We start from the raw sequence: 14,493 nt of genomic DNA on the forward strand, positions 1-14,493 counted from the left end.
ACAGACCTATTCTGAAGATTACTGTGACAAATCCTCGGGATGTATTTAGGAAATTGTCCCCAGATTTACTCAGGAACAGGTTGCTTCTACAAGTTGCCTTGCACAACTGCAAAACACTCGGTCCAGTCAGTGAGTGACTTGAAAAGACCAATATAATCAGGTCTTCTAATAAAATATTTATTCTCATATCATTGTCCACTTAGCTGTGTCACTCTGAGCAAGATCATGATTTTCAAAGCTTATGCTAAGTATTTGACTTTGGAACCATTTCGTTCATTTACTTTTGTCCTTTATAAACTAATTCCCAGAGCAGAGTGCATCAGTAGTAGACTTTTTCTATATTATCATTGTGACTGTGAGAATATTTGATTAAAAAATAAAAACACAGTAATCAACTCTTTATGTGCAAGAAGAATAAAGGAAAATTAATTAAACATTTGTTTATCTTCATTAGAGCTTTTCTCAACATGTCAGACCACGAATTCACTTTAAGATTATTCCGTAAGGAGTCAGGCAGAAATCAGTGGTTTTTATAAGATGATTTCTGCATTGAAGAGTATTCCCTTCACAATATTACAATTTTCGAGCACAGTCCCTCTTGCTTGTGAAGTAGGAAGAGCAAAATATCCCATGGTATTCATCAAAAACTGAAAGGAATTTCCCAACCAGAATATAATTGTGTGCTTTGGGTAGCATTCTTCTATATGGGACGAAAAGCTCCTGTCCTATCCCTTTAAGTTATTTGACCTGATATATTGTGAACAATTTAAGAGTTATGAATCATGGTGTACCATCATGGGTATTATCCTTCCACGGCTGTTCATCTTTTCCTTAGATTATTAATCCTCCAGAGTACTCTTCATACCGTGAGATCTAATCTTTGTTAATTGGAGATGGTATCAAGAGATTGCTGTTATCTGCCACGCAAAGGTCTCAAGGAATTCTAGGAAATTGATGAGATGTTCCTTTATATTATCCTGGATGGCTCTTTTTCAGAATGTCACATCAGTCTGTTCGCTCTCTATTTTTTTAATTTCCACCAGTGTGATACAGAAGATTATACTTACTGCCTTGTTTTTCGTCAGCTGCATATTCTTAACTTCAGCATCATGTTTTCCATTTGCCAGTTCTTTGCTCTCAAGTCTTTGGACATAAATAATGGGTTACCAATGAGATTTTGAGGTCTTTGTATGAGTATCAGTAATCCTAGAAGAGTATAATCTAGTTCTGGGGACCTATTGCCAATTTTATCATCTGTTCTGAGACCTTTTTTGATGCTGGATTAGTGTTTATACATGGTATTTTCTCTATATTCTTGTATCCAGGAAATGTATTATTTTAAATAACTTGCTAGCTGAAATATAGGATACCAGAGGAGAAAAGTGATTCTTCCTCAAGTACTAATAGCCTACTGGGAGAAGTTTAAAAATAATAAGACCTTTTGTGTCTTGGATAGCAAGTGAATTTCTAATTGAAAATAGTTGAGACTGTCTCCAACAAAGGTAGCCTTTTTAGCTTCTGACTACGTGCAGTACAAAACAAAACATCAACCATACAACCAAGAAAGAAAAAGAAAAAACAACCAAACAACCCCAAACAATTTATTTGTATGTTGCAATTTAGACATTTAGAAGCTGTTAGGGAAAATCCCAGTGTTTTTGTAGAGTGCAGTGTTTGGCCAGTCATAGTAAAATTATATTTGTATAAAAGCAGAAGGAATCAAATGCTTGGCTACTTATAGCAATTTGTGTGATGCAAAGCTGAGATCACAAAACTTTTCTCCAGCCAGAAAATCTAAGCACAGTTCTTTGTAAGTTGTTCAACTCTCAGGTTTAAAGCTGCATTTATTTCTAAACTGCTGCTTTATGAATACATAGAGCAGAAAACTCAAGCTTCATAGGACAGTTACAGCAAGCAATGAACTTGACTCAGTGTCCCCACTGCTGATTTCTTAGGTAGCTATTGGAATGATAAGTGCTTTGGGAAGAAACTAGTATTGTTTAAGTCATGAAAGAGTCAATGATCTTAGGTTGGTAGCAACCACATCTGGCTTCAGAGCCTGGTTATGCATTGTAAGGAAGAGAATGAAACCTAAAACTGACAGCAGCTATGTAAACTGGTTTATCACTGTTACTGGCCATATCTGAACTGGTTTGTTTGTTTGCTTGGTTGAAATGTTTTTGCCTTGTTAATTGTACTGTAAACAGTACATTGTATCTGAAAGTTACTGGAAGCTATGCCCCTATGTAACTCGATCTAATTAGTATCTAACAAGGAGAGCAAAATTAAAAAATTCTACTGACAAAATTTGGCATTGTACAATGCAGTATGTTCTGCATGTAATGTAACTAATTCACACCTACTCTCTTCTTTCTCTCTCTCTTTTTTTTATAATAACATATGTACATTCAGTTTGCGGAAAAATTCCAGGAATTCAAAGAAGCCGCACGGCTGGCGAAGGAGAAATCCCAAGAAAAGATGGAGCTGACAAGTACACCCTCTCAAGTGAGTTTTACTGCCTCTTCCAAGGCTAGTATTTCAAAGTCTGTGTATACTGGTTTAAGAATTTGTATTGTATCTTACAAACACATGTTCTCTGTTTGCCCAGTTAGCTTCAGTCCTTTCAACAGTCAGCTATAGAAGTGACCAGAAGTCTAAGAACACATTTACTGTATGTTTCAGAGGAGTCAAAGGGAGTTGTTTTTGGAGCTGGCTGGATCTGGCTGCTGTCTACCATGGGGCAGCTCCTGAACACTGCTACATAGGCCAGTGGGCTGGGGCAAGGGGTAGGGAGAGGCACGGCCAGCCCAACTGACTGTATATTCAATACCATATTAGGGGTTGATTTCTTTCTTCTTTTCTTTTTAGAGGAGAAAAATAAGGTGTTTCTTTCTCATTCCTCGAAACATATGAACAGCAGAAAGACAATATGGTTGAATTTGTTATAACACACCTCAAATTAAGTTCCTTCAAAGTAGATAGTTTGAATTTGCTTTGGGGAAAAAAACCAAGAAATTGCATGAGGCATTTCTGCTCCTCCATTCCAGTTTTTTAATGCAGTAGTGAAGATGAGTGATTCCTGGCTTTGGAAAATGACACAGTTTTACAACTTTAACAAGGGCTCCTTATTGAGTAGGATTTTTTTTTTGAGAATGCATCTTTATTCATTGAATGAGTGCGTCTCTTGGGTGCCTGTGCACTGATGGTAAAAGGATGGCAGGTGGTTTGCAGCATGCTGTGGAAGTAGGTTTACTGCCACCAGAAGAAAGATGCATCTGGTGTCCTTCCAAGAGAAGTCAGGGGAGCAGCTTCATGAATATACACAATGAAATAACTTCATGTTGTTTTCATCAGTAGGCATTTTGTCCTCGTGCAAAGTCAACTTCTGGAATCAAAGGGAAACTGCTTTTGTCTGTACTGCAAGAGGAGAAAAATGAAGCAGTCTGTTTTTATTTTTATTATTTTTTTAATTTCACAATTAGCAAGTAGATAATGGAAGCAGATGTTTTGATATTATAAACTGGTATCTACACTTGGTTTTTAGACAGTGGATTACTTCAGCCAGGCGTTTAGTTACTGAGCATTATCGGTGAAATAATTACTGTGCTTCTATTTTTGACATATTAGTTAACAGTCTGGACTCAGGAGTTAAATCTGACAGTGTCAAATGGAGTGGCTTACTTGGTTTGGACATAAGTTTGAATTAGAGACAAGATTCTTTTATCTAGCAGTTGCCTAGGGTTAAAGCTTTCACTTTTTCTATATAAGCTATTAATATTATTCATTTCCCCGTATACTTGGAGCCCAACATTTTATGCTGTAGGCAGCTGTAGAAATGCTACCTCAAGCAATTCTGTAATGCATATTGAGAGCTGCACTTTAATTACTGCACGCTTAAGAATAACTTCTTATTCAGTCTTTCCTTTTCATTTCTTGGCTTTTAACTGTATTGATAAGTTAGTGTATTTCAGAAGGTACAGTTAGCACAAGTGCTGACACATCATCATAATGGCAGTTGAATCAGGAATTCTGTAATTCAGAGCAAATGAGAAGCGATGGCTTCATGGCATACTTTGGCACGTATATGGTGCTAGGGTTTATTCAAAGAAATTAATGACTGGAGAGGAAGATGGATGCTTGGTAGTGGGTAAGGTAGGTGGGACCCTAGATACACCTGAGGAGTACCTTCTATCATTTTGATAGTCTTTCCAAAAGTGGTTGTAAGGCACTTAACTCCAGTGTTATTTTTCTTAATTATTGTACAGCTCCTCTTTTCCCTTTTTCTTTGGTTTCCAGCAAAAGGACCTGAGAGACCGGCATGGAGCTGCATCAGGGGGTGCTCAGGTTGGGTGTTAGGAAAAGGTTCTTCACCAGAGGGTGAAGAAGGCACGTAACAGACTCCCCAGAACAGTGGTCATGGCCCCAACCTGCTAGAGTTCAAAAGGCATTTGGATAGTGCTCTCAGAGCTCCTGTGGGGATCCAGAAGCTGGACTTGGTGATCCTTGTGGGTCCCTTCCAATTAAAGGAAAGAGAGATATTCAGTGACCAGGCAGGACTTCCCAAGAACCTGTTGTTATTTTTCTGGGGAAATTTTGACAGGAATGGCACTGGGAGGTGGTGTATAAACACTGTAGTTCATAGGAATATCACAGTTAACTGCAAGCGTTAGTCCTCTGCTGCCACAGACTTTCAAATAGTTCTGCATCAAATTAATGATAGGAAAAGACTGTATCTAAAAACTGGAAAATATACATTTAAAGCTTACATAAAATATCATACAGTACTGCTTAAAGGATGTCCTTCTCATTATTTACCAGTTAATAAATGCATTGGGTAAGGTACACTGTTTACCCTCTCTGCTGCAGAGTTCTAGGAAAAGAAGAACATATGCTTTTTTTACATTCATGTTCCTACATATTGAATCTTTATTAAAATATGCTTATATCTAGCATAACAAAATCCTGCACAAAGCATTTACTGCTCACCATTGTTTGATGCAACCCTGCAAATATTTCTGGCTTATATCATTTTCAATTCTGAATGTCCTTCAGGAACTTGACATGAAAGAACAGAGAAAAATAAAAGAGGAGATAACAACAGAAATGTCATATAAATAGAAATATGAATTTATAGCTCAAGTACTTTCCACTTAGTCATGCTGGAAACTTAAGAGCCATCTTATCTAAAGTCCACTGAAGTTGGGCTATTTTTCTAAGATTCTGGAGCTTCAGAAGTGTTGGTATTACTTAGCTAGGTATTTCTCACCCCGGAAAAGTCCTTTGGTGGTTAGGAAGTAGTCTCATGTTATGATCTTTTTTTTCATAACTTGTTTCATCTGAGGACATGTATTCTTCAACTATTATTTCTCCCCACTGAAACACTTTGTAGAAATTCTGCATTCTCACTGTTTCTTTAATACTGTCTGTCCTTCACCTATTTACCAGCAGGATTTGCTTTAATTTCCCAGAATATCAGGTAATAAATAAAATCATATTAACCATAAGAAGATCATAACTTATCCAGGGAATCACAGTAGTGTAGTCCAACAAATCATGAAAGATATGCTGCTTTGTTATATATAAGTCACACTGAGAGCATGGTACTTTTTACTTATAAGGAGAAAAGCATTATTTCTGTGTCAAAGAACTTGTACTTTCTAGCCATCTCATATTAAGACAGATTCACATAACAATACAGACTTCATATCTGAGCTGTATGAAGGCATCAGTTGTCAATTTTGGTACTTCTAAGACCACTTGTCCATGTAGGTACCCCATCTGTTGTCCTTCTAATCTTACATTTGTGTTAGGGTTTTTCAAGGATATTTGTTCATGTAAAACTGAAACACAGGCTCCTCTGCTCTGCCACCTCTTCTTTTTCAATACAGAGACATAAAACAATGGATCTTCCAGTGACAGGAGACTTACAGCCTATTTTCAGTTACTGGTTTGCCTGTACATTGTAGGAGTAACACTTGGTTATGCATTTCACTGAACTTCATGAGGCAATATCCTGAAAAATGCTTGGTTGCTGTTTTTCTTTTTTGTTGTTGCTTTTTTTTTTTTTTTCTTTTTAAAAATATGTTCCAGTACAGAATGTTACAGGTTAGGATGCCAAAATCCTTACTCCACTCTTAAAACTTATGCCTGAATCTCAATTCTTTTCTCCTCTAGGCCAGAACACGTGCCCCCACGTGTTTCTTGTGACAGTGGCCATTTTAATAACACACCTGAAATTCTGTGCTGACTGTCATTCAAATCAATCCAACTGTTCTCATGTGACTCTACGGCCCTTTTTATGCGCACTGCTAAGGATAGTGATCGTCTGCTAAGTTTTAGTATTGTGTCTTTTTATAGTGCAAGGAATGGACTAATTTTGACAAAATGGTCATGGTTTTGTCACCTGTTGGCTTCTTTGTGGACAACCAGTTTTCTTACACAACTTGTGGAAAAATGACTGTAGGATGTTTGATCTTCTGCACTGGTGCTAGTGCTTCCACTCATGTTGTGGTACCTGAGTTGGTAGCTGACAGCTTTGTGAAATTTCAAGGCAGGAACTGGATGGAGAAATACAAGGTAGTGTATGGAATGCTTAACAAGAAACAACAACAGAAAAAATAACACATAAAAAACAAACTGGAATTGATTTAGAGGCAGTGAGCCTTTGGGTATTACAAAAACTGTCATGTTTGTCTGCTTGAATTTTTGTCACTTAAATTTCACTCAAATTGGGAGTCTGTGACAGTGCCTTACTAAGAAATAGGCATAGATGGAACTTGCACTTTTTTTTTCTGCTGGAGAAAATTCTTCTATGCTTTCATACTGAACATGTTCCAATAGATAAACTCTGGCTTTATCAGAGTAATAATAGTGTTGCAGGAACTTCAACTTGAAGATACGAGCAAACCAGTTTTCATGGGGTGTAGTATGTATTTTTTTAGAGCATGAAATGTAACTGGGGAAAAAGAGGAAGTAACAGAAACTTTTGGGTGCATGCTGCCTTCCATTTAATGTAGGTGAGAACTCTTTATAACATCAGAGGATAATAATAGACAAAAATACATAATTTATATAACACAATATATGTTCCTTATTATCTTGCCTATTATACTGTCCTTCCACACTTAATTTCAATTCAGATTCAGTTCAGCAAAATCGTTCTATAAAAATCAAGATTTTTTTTGTACTTTTAGGGTAATATCACATGAGGTAACATTTGAGTATCAAGTAACAGATTTCCTCCCAAAAGTTCATGTTCATGAAATAAATGATTTGCATTTGTATTGCAAATTGCACTTTGTATTTGTGTGGCAAATTAGGATAAATTAATTACTTTCAGCTTTATAAGCTACCAGAATTTAATAAGATTGGAGCAGGTTAGTCGTGTGCATAGGATTACTTGGTAAATACTAAATATAAAAGATGAAGTTTGAGTCAGTATTAAACTGCTATAGTGCTACACTGCATCACTCTCCAATTCATGTTGTAGATCCAGAATGTGAGATTTAACTCTCATATCATGTGAGAGAGATGTCAGAATAAATGCATGATTTTAATAACTGTTGTGCTTCGTATGCTTAATGCAATTCAAAGCGCACTGAAAAATGTGAATTACGGTATTCTTGGTGAAGTGGCACCAGGGCTTTGTGCAAGCTCATGATTACAGCCAGATCTTATGTTTCTCAAAAGATCTTGAGGTACTCCATGTGATTAAGTCTCAAAGTCCTGAACCATGTTTCCTATAGATGTGGATTCAGTACTGCCTTGTAAGCTAGTTGAAGGCTACAAGTAGCTGCTAAAAATTAGACCTTGATCTTTAAGATCATAAGCCAGATACTTCATAATTCTTTCTGAGATTGCTATTGTTCAGCTTTCTAGGCAGTGTCAAGGAGCTGGAAAGGGAAGCAGTTAGCCTTTCAGAAACTGTGCTTGTGCTTCAGTTTAATAATAGTAAGCAGCAGCTTTAGCTGTTTCCCATGCAGATGGTAAGAGTCTGTGTGGTCATAGGAAATGCTTGCCCTTTAGAACAGTTGTTATTCAGCCATCTTCAGTTGCACAGATATGATGTTGATTTAACTTTTCATTAAAGTGAGTTAGATTTTGCCATTTCATGACTAAACACTTACTAAGGTATTTCAAAATCAGGACAAGCTACTTAGCTTATCACTCTTTTGTCTTCCTTGACAGTCATTATTTGATGAAGAGTATAATATAAGAAAGAAAATACTAAAATTAAATCACTAACAGTGATTGAATGTCCTATTGATGTTCTCAGTTCGGATGTGGGCTATATGGTGTACTTTTTTTTTTTTTTAAAGGTAATAGTTTTCAGTGTCTGGAAATCATCAAGAAGTGTTTGGTGATCAAAACACAAAGGCATATTCTGCTATGATAAGGGTTGATAAAAACTGCACCAGTGCCTTCTGGCTAAGAGGCAGCCATCAAGTTTTTGAGATGTCAGATTACTTAGCAGCAGTGGAAGCTGCCTGCTTGTAGCTGGAGTTTTGCTCTTCCCAGATGGTGCCGTGAATGGCAAGAATGAGAACCAGGCTAAAGTGACCATAAGTTATGCAATGACTCTACTGACCAAGCATTGTCTACAAGGAAGTCTTCTATGCGAGACTGACTGCAGTAACAAAAGCCCTACTATGGTTCACTTAGTAACCTGCAGAATATGAAGTCTGGATTTTGAAAAAAATAGCAGAATTTGTTTCTTTGTGCTAGAATATAGAGTAAGGGTTAAGAATCCAGGGTCTGAGTAGTTACAGGGTTGTGACTGAATGTAAATATCGGGGAAGAGTGATAGACATCTGTAATAAGAAGGATGCTGGATGCTTGCAAATAAATCATATGTCAGTTGTATTTTGTGCAAGACAGTGTGAATCTGATGGTAATATGCTTCTAAATTAAATCACATGCTGAAACATGTCTATGAGGAACAATGGAAATCTGTGAGCCTCACATTAATACTGCCTAAAATTCGTATCTTATGTAAGAGTTAAAGTAATGCTTATTATCACATTGTCATCCTGAACAGGCCACTTTGTAATTCTAATTAATCATTTGTTTGTTTTACATAAGGAGTCGGCTGGAGGGGATATTCAGTCTCCTTTAACGCCAGAAAGCATTAACGGGACAGATGACGAGAGAGCTACGCCAGAAGTGACACAGAATTCAGAACCAAGGGCTGAACCAACCCAGAATGCATTGCCATTTACCCATAGGTACAGATTCCATTCCCACATCCTAATAAAGTGATATCTGTCTTCTTCCTTGTTAAAGGGACCTTTTCCATGCCATGGCTTCTACCTAGCTAAGTTTTAAGAATTTAATTATTCTTAATTATATTATAATAAAAAATAATTTAAGAATTAAATTATGTGACTTTTAAAAAAAGAAAACAAAATACAGGACTGGCTTTCAGATTTGCAGTATAATCCTTGTTCTCACAAAACAGAAACAAAACCATATATAAGGAAGTCTCTTGGGATGAGACTAGGAGTGCATTATTTTGTGATTTATTCAGCTGAGCATGAGAATTTGAATGCTTGTTAGTACAGACGTCCCTTTAACAGGAAGCATTATTTTGATGACTGAGATCTCAGTAAAGATAACCACAGAATGTTCCAGTTACATTACTTTTGCAGTTTTTGTTTAAATAAATGGTAACACTGGATCGGCCTTTCAGTGATAACTTGTTGGAAGGACACTTACACTGCTTCTGTATTATGCAGTTTAAGCAGCCTTTAACCGAACATTTATGATAGCTGAAAACATTTTTCAACTTTTTTTTTTTTTTTTTTTTTTTTTTTTTTTTTTTTTTTTTTTTTCCAGAACACAGGAAATGTATAGTTTTGCTCCAGACAGAATTATAGTTCATTGCACTTGGAAGCAAACTGATCTAATGGAAGGTATTCCTGCCCATGGCAGGGGAGGTGCAACCAGGGAGTCTTTAAGGCTCCTTGCAACTCAAACGATTCCATGATTCTGTGAATGCTGGATTCCACTGTGTTCTGTAAAAAACAAACACTTTTTATTTAAATGAGTTAAAATGGATGTGTCTTGTTTGTTAAAAATTAGTGAAGGTGGGATGCAATAAAACACATTATGTTTTGAGACCATGGGGAGTAACATAAGTATTTAATGAACTTAGAGCAAAGCTAGAAATACTACATTATTATTATTTTTCTTCATTAAATGGTTTTGATACAGCTTTGTACCCTTGATCAAAATTTGTGGAACAACAGAACTTTAGCTATGTCATTCAACTTATTTGGAGTGAGTGGAGATTAAATTATTCAGAACTTCTCATTTTTGTGAGATAATAATAAAAGCACCTGGAATAATCATTTACATTTTTCAAATGAGAAAAAAAAAAATACTTTTGCACTAATTTTTTAGCAGAATTATTGTGTTTATTTTTATACTTCAACTATTACCAGAGAATCAGTTACATGTTTTAGAGGAAGTGGTGCCTTGTAAGAGTTGTGCTGTTTGCATGTTGAAGGAATTTTGTGAATGTTGCATGTCTGTTAGTGTTCTGTAAGGAGTACTTTTAAACTTGTTACTTTTATCTTGCAATTTTCACTATTTTGGGGAAAAGTAGTTGTGATAAGGTCCACAGACTGTGGGTTTTTTTTGTTTGTTTGATTGTATTTAATGATATCTTCAAGATCTTCTCTCTATTTATGTATGTGTAAATATGATTTCTGGTATGCCAGTGTAGAAACAGCGCATTGCTCTGCAGTGAGCATGATGGAAGATGTTTTCAAATACAAAACATCAAAAACAAAAGTTTTTGTAACAAAACTACCAGGCTATTTTCTTTCATCTTCATGTATGCAGTGTGAGCCTGGTTTTAGTTTCTTGTATGGTTATAGACCTGTAGCAGGAGTTGGCATTCCAGTGGTATCTCTGTCATTAGATACATCTATGTTTAGACATCTGCAGATACAGAATGTTGACATCTCTTATGATGATTCTCAAAAACATCAGTTTTGTCTTGCTGATGGCAGCTGCAAGCTTGTAATGAAGAAAAGGAAAGAAAAACCAACAGCAGCAGAAGACATTTGTATACTATTATTTAACCAAGAAGAAAATGCTTGCTAACACTTTCTGATCATTTATTCATATAGAAGGAAAAGAAGCCTTTTTGTATGTGTCTGAGATACAGAGAACACTGTCTCAATCTGAGAGAAGCTAACATTTAAAAATCCTTGTGTTTCAAAAGATACCAGTTACTTCCCAGGCTTGATTATGTTTTACAAGTCAGTGTCAGAACTTAGGTTGGAAACGAACTGCTTTGTTTGGATTAGGCTATGTTCTGCTTTGATGTGACAGGACTTGCTCACCTGGTGAAGGTCCAAAAGCGATGATCCTCAGTGTAGGCTGCATCACAGAGCAGTCTTAGGTGAAGCCATAGGCAGAGGCTGGAGCTTCATGGGCAGCAGGATGCCACAGCACCACACACGGTGGCAGTTCAGGTGGGAATGGCATTGCTGCTGAGGGCTGGGTGAGCTCAGCTGTGCGCAGCGTCATTGCAGCAGAGGGAAGGGGTAGGAGGTTGATGGGGTTGTTGCAGACAGTCATCTGGGAAGGAACTGTTATGTTTTTGTGTGAACTGGAAGGGTCTGATAGATGTTAACAAGGTCAGAATAAGAAGCGTGGAGTTCATGCTGTAGGCTACATCTTGCTTGTCATTTTTAATCTGCACACCTGAAAAATGTTCTATTTCATTTTATTCTAACTCATCTCTCTGGACAGATACGTCGTCTTCTGCAAGCATTCTTCTCTGCACTTTGTTATGTCCCGGTGTGATTGGTTGGGCTTGTGTTATTTATGCAGCATAAATGTGGACTTCTTTGGTATTTATAGTAATTTTCTGTCCATTTATACCCCAAAACTGAATAAAAGCATTACTTAATTCACCAGTGTTTTGTTATTAGAACTTTAATTTCTTATTATTTCAGTAAATAATTGTAAGTGTTGAGATGAACTTTATCTCGCAAGTCTGCAGTTCCATTCATGTCCCACAAGCGTAACAGAACAAAAGTCTGTCTAGTTACTTCAACTTAGCCTTAACTGGAAAGGCCTAAAGCTGTCCACAAGCAGCGTGATTCTAGTCAGATGCTTCAGAGAGAACAATATTAAACTTGCACAGGAAGATAACCCCCTAAATCTCTTGCCTTTTTTCAAAACTGTGATACTCAATGTTGAATTATGAAGTATTATTACTTGAGAACTTTATATTTGTCATGTATAGCCTGAACATTGTCAGCACTACTAAATATTGCCAGAAGAAATGAAAATAAAAAGTAGCCTAAGCTGGCATTGTAATTTTAATAATTTTGGCTGAGACGCTGATCAGTCCTTTTCTGAATCATGGCTAGTCCAGGAATGCTTTCTTTGCAATAGAAGCTAGTTAATAAAAGTTAATATTTAAAATAAGACTAAAGGAAGGATGAATTTTCTTTCTTAATTAAGTCTTGGTCTGCTCAGAAATCTTTCTTATTTTTTCTTCCTTTCTTTTTGCCTTTGGGTATTCGTGGGTATTTCTTTTCTTTTTTAACCACTTCTAGTATGACTGTACCTGACTTTTAAATGCAAGTTTAATTATACTGGCGCACAGTACAGAGTGCCTGGATGTCTGAATGAGCCCAAAGGAATACTCTTATAAGCTTATTCAGCCTTAGAATATAATTCAAATCCGAAAACTGAATAGTATGTTTGGCAAAACATGCAAATGCTGCTTGGGATGTTTTGGTAACTGTTTGATGAATTTGCTTTTCTCCCCCTTGAAAAGAATACATTTGATCATAACAAGTTTTATTCAGTTTCTTGGCACAGTAGAAAGCTGTGGGATAAAACACGCTTTCAGAAACAAAGCTTGCTATAAGAGGATCCTTCTGGGACAAATCTTGAAAGCCTTCAATTTTGTGTCAGCCATGACTTGAACCTATTAAATTGTTTTTTCATATCATATATGAAGATCTTCCATCTAAATGAAAGTTGGAATTTCTATAACTTAATGTTTTGAGTTGCCAATATACATGTGTGTTTGTTGCTTTTTCATTAGAATTCCTATTTTTGTATTCAAACAAGTTTTTAATATGAAAGTTTCACTCACTGCCTTAGTCAAAATGGACTCATTTCAAATGACGTTGGTATCTTAGGTATTTTCTGTCTAGATAGCTTAACATTTAATAATGCTGCATGTAAATCCAATTCTGTAACAAAAAAAAGAAAAAAAAAAAGAAATAGAAAACAAACCTAAGATCTTGCTGCTAGCTCGTGTTCTTGCACTGAGTTATCATTAAAAGTTGTATGCAGAAGTCTGTTCAGTAGATTTTTCACTGTGTGTATTACAAACATGTGCTTCTACAAGCTGAAGTATTTCAGTTATGTTACAGTAAAAATACTTGATGGATTGTGTTGAATTGTTAAGTTGGCTATGAAGAAAAGTTTTGAGATGACAGGTTTTTGTGCTGACTTGTAATTTGAATGTATAGTCAAATCCCTTTATTAGGATGTTCTTTATGGTGCTACATATAATTTTCTTACCAAGTAGTGCTGGTGGTGTGCACGGCATATGTTTAATTCTGGGTTTTAAATGCTGTCTAGCCTGATCTTTGGATTCTTTTCGTGTTTGTGGGAACATCAGGAAGGCTGTAACATAAACTCCTTCTCAAAGCAGGTCAGCTATGAGATCAGACCAGGCTGCTCTGGGCTTTATCTAGTTGGGTTTTGAAAACCTCCAAGAGTGGAAATTGCTCAAGCTAGATGTGACTTAGAAGGCAATAATTGTATTTGAATTGCATGGTGCTATAAAGAACTGTGGCATCTTAGGGCACACTGGAGAGACTCTAGTAAATTCAATTACACTTTTGGTAAAAGATTATTATTTCTTGGGGCACATTTAGAGAACCAGCTCAAAGATTATTAGTTCCCACTGTCAGTGTAAGAAAAGAGTGATTATTAGAGCACCCAAGAGGTAGGTCTTGACTTCACCTTGTTCACCTCAAACAGCATTTGTTTGACATTATGAAGATCCTATCTGTGCTGTTTTTCTGCCTCTTCTGCCTCTCTGCCAGCAAGACCCTGGTGGTCTGATGAAGAAGCACAAGGAAAATTATGACTCCCTTTCCTCCCTGACCCAACTCTGACAGTTTTCCACTCTTGCATAAGCAGCTCGGATGTAGATGAAGCAGGCTATCCTTCACAATAAAAGTTCTTGCTAGGAGTTCAGTGATTTGAAAAGAAAGTCTTGTGTTTATGCACACTTTGTCTTGTCTCTGATTCTCCTGATGGTGACAATTTCTCAAAATTCTGCGGGGAATCTGGAATATGTAGTAAACTATTACATGTTTTTAAACAAGCAGTGTGTCAAGCACAGCACAGTACAGCTTATACTGTCACATTTTAATAAGACGTCTGTAGGCATGGAAGGAGAGGTGAAGAGGAATTCTGTCTGTTACTAGAGGAATGGCCATGCTG

The 14,493-nt window shown here is 36.6% G+C and overlaps 1 protein-coding gene across 3 annotated transcripts in view; it reads left to right on the plus strand.

Annotated features, from left to right (window-relative positions):
* Positions 1-14,493, plus strand: part of HOMER1 (homer scaffold protein 1) — an 85,921-nt gene that overhangs the window by 31,690 nt on the left and 39,738 nt on the right. For 2 of the 3 annotated variants that reach the window (XM_085528834.1, XM_015848572.3), the window contains exons 4-5: positions 2,413-2,505; positions 9,082-9,224. In XM_085528834.1, the coding sequence (XP_085384960.1) occupies positions 2,413-2,505; positions 9,082-9,224 (236 nt within the window). Of the gene's footprint in view, positions 1-2,412; positions 2,506-9,081; positions 9,225-9,834; positions 11,928-14,493 lie in introns of those variants that run through there. The other variant, XM_015848573.3, reaches the window with a different exon arrangement.

Source organism: Coturnix japonica, chromosome Z, assembly GCF_054131305.1.
Source record: "Coturnix japonica strain WE chromosome Z, WE-NBRP24, whole genome shotgun sequence".
NCBI lineage: Eukaryota > Metazoa > Chordata > Aves > Galliformes > Phasianidae > Coturnix > Coturnix japonica.